Source organism: Trichechus manatus, unplaced genomic scaffold, assembly GCF_000243295.1.
Source record: "Trichechus manatus latirostris isolate Lorelei unplaced genomic scaffold, TriManLat1.0 scaffold00014, whole genome shotgun sequence".
In the NCBI taxonomy this organism is placed as follows: domain Eukaryota; kingdom Metazoa; phylum Chordata; class Mammalia; order Sirenia; family Trichechidae; genus Trichechus; species Trichechus manatus.
In genome coordinates this window covers 25187680-25188490 of record NW_004443950.1, presented here as the reverse complement: position 1 = coordinate 25188490, position 811 = coordinate 25187680, and the positions used below count along the sequence as shown (strand labels likewise).

At 68.6% G+C, this 811-nt stretch overlaps 1 protein-coding gene across 1 annotated transcript in view; it reads left to right on the top strand.

The window, feature by feature from the left end:
• Nucleotides 1-594: 594 nt before the first annotated feature.
• The window catches only part of DNAJA2 (DnaJ heat shock protein family (Hsp40) member A2), a 15042-nt gene continuing 14825 nt past the window's right edge, over nucleotides 595-811 (top strand). The window contains exon 1 of the mRNA XM_004371632.2: nucleotides 595-773. Within this exon, the coding sequence (XP_004371689.1) occupies nucleotides 696-773 (78 nt within the window). The 5' untranslated portion in view covers nucleotides 595-695. The remainder of the gene's footprint in view (nucleotides 774-811) is intronic.

Below are 811 nucleotides of genomic sequence, written 5' to 3'. Positions count from 1 at the left end.
CCTGGGGGTTGGGGAATAGATGGAACAAACTTGCTGAAGTATAGCTAACTGCTGAACTCGGAGGATGCGTACATGGGTTTAATAACACTAATCTCTTTGGTGGATGTCTGAGAAACTTCCCATAAAGCACACACCCCAAGTGCTGTTCCCATCTCACACACACACACACCCACCCCAGGTGCTGTTCCCACCTCTCTCTCACACACACACACCCACACCCCCGAGGGTCCGCCGGCGTCTCGGCGTTCGAGGTCATCTCTGGAGCCTCCGCGGGCGCCGGCCCGGATTTGCTCCCGCCGGGCTCGGGGTTCACCAAGGGGCGGCTTCTCCATCCCCCGGCGCTCAGGGTGGCGTCACCCGCGCGACGCCCTTGGTACACGACTCTCAGTGTGGGCCCAATTCCTGGAAAGCGCCGTGCCCACCTCTTCCGGACAATCCCGCCGGAACCCCCGCGGCCCGGACCCCGCCAAGCAGCGCGCACCCCGCAACTCCGCCTCCGCGCCCAACGGCCGCGGCCCAGGCTGGGGGGCGGGCCCGCGCGGCGACGTCACGGCGCGCCTTGCGCCGGGTCAAAGTTCAGCCCCGCCCCGCTCCCCTCGCTGTCTGCCTCGGCCTGCGCCGCCGCCGCCTGTGGGTCCGGCTTCGCTCCGTCCGCTCCGCCGCCTTCTTTCCTGCGCGCTGCCCGGCCGGCCGCCATGGCGAACGTGGCCGACACGAAGCTGTACGACATCCTGGGCGTCCCGCCCGGCGCCAGCGAGAACGAGCTGAAGAAGGTAGCGGGGAGCGGGCCGGCCGGGAGTGTGGGGCGCGG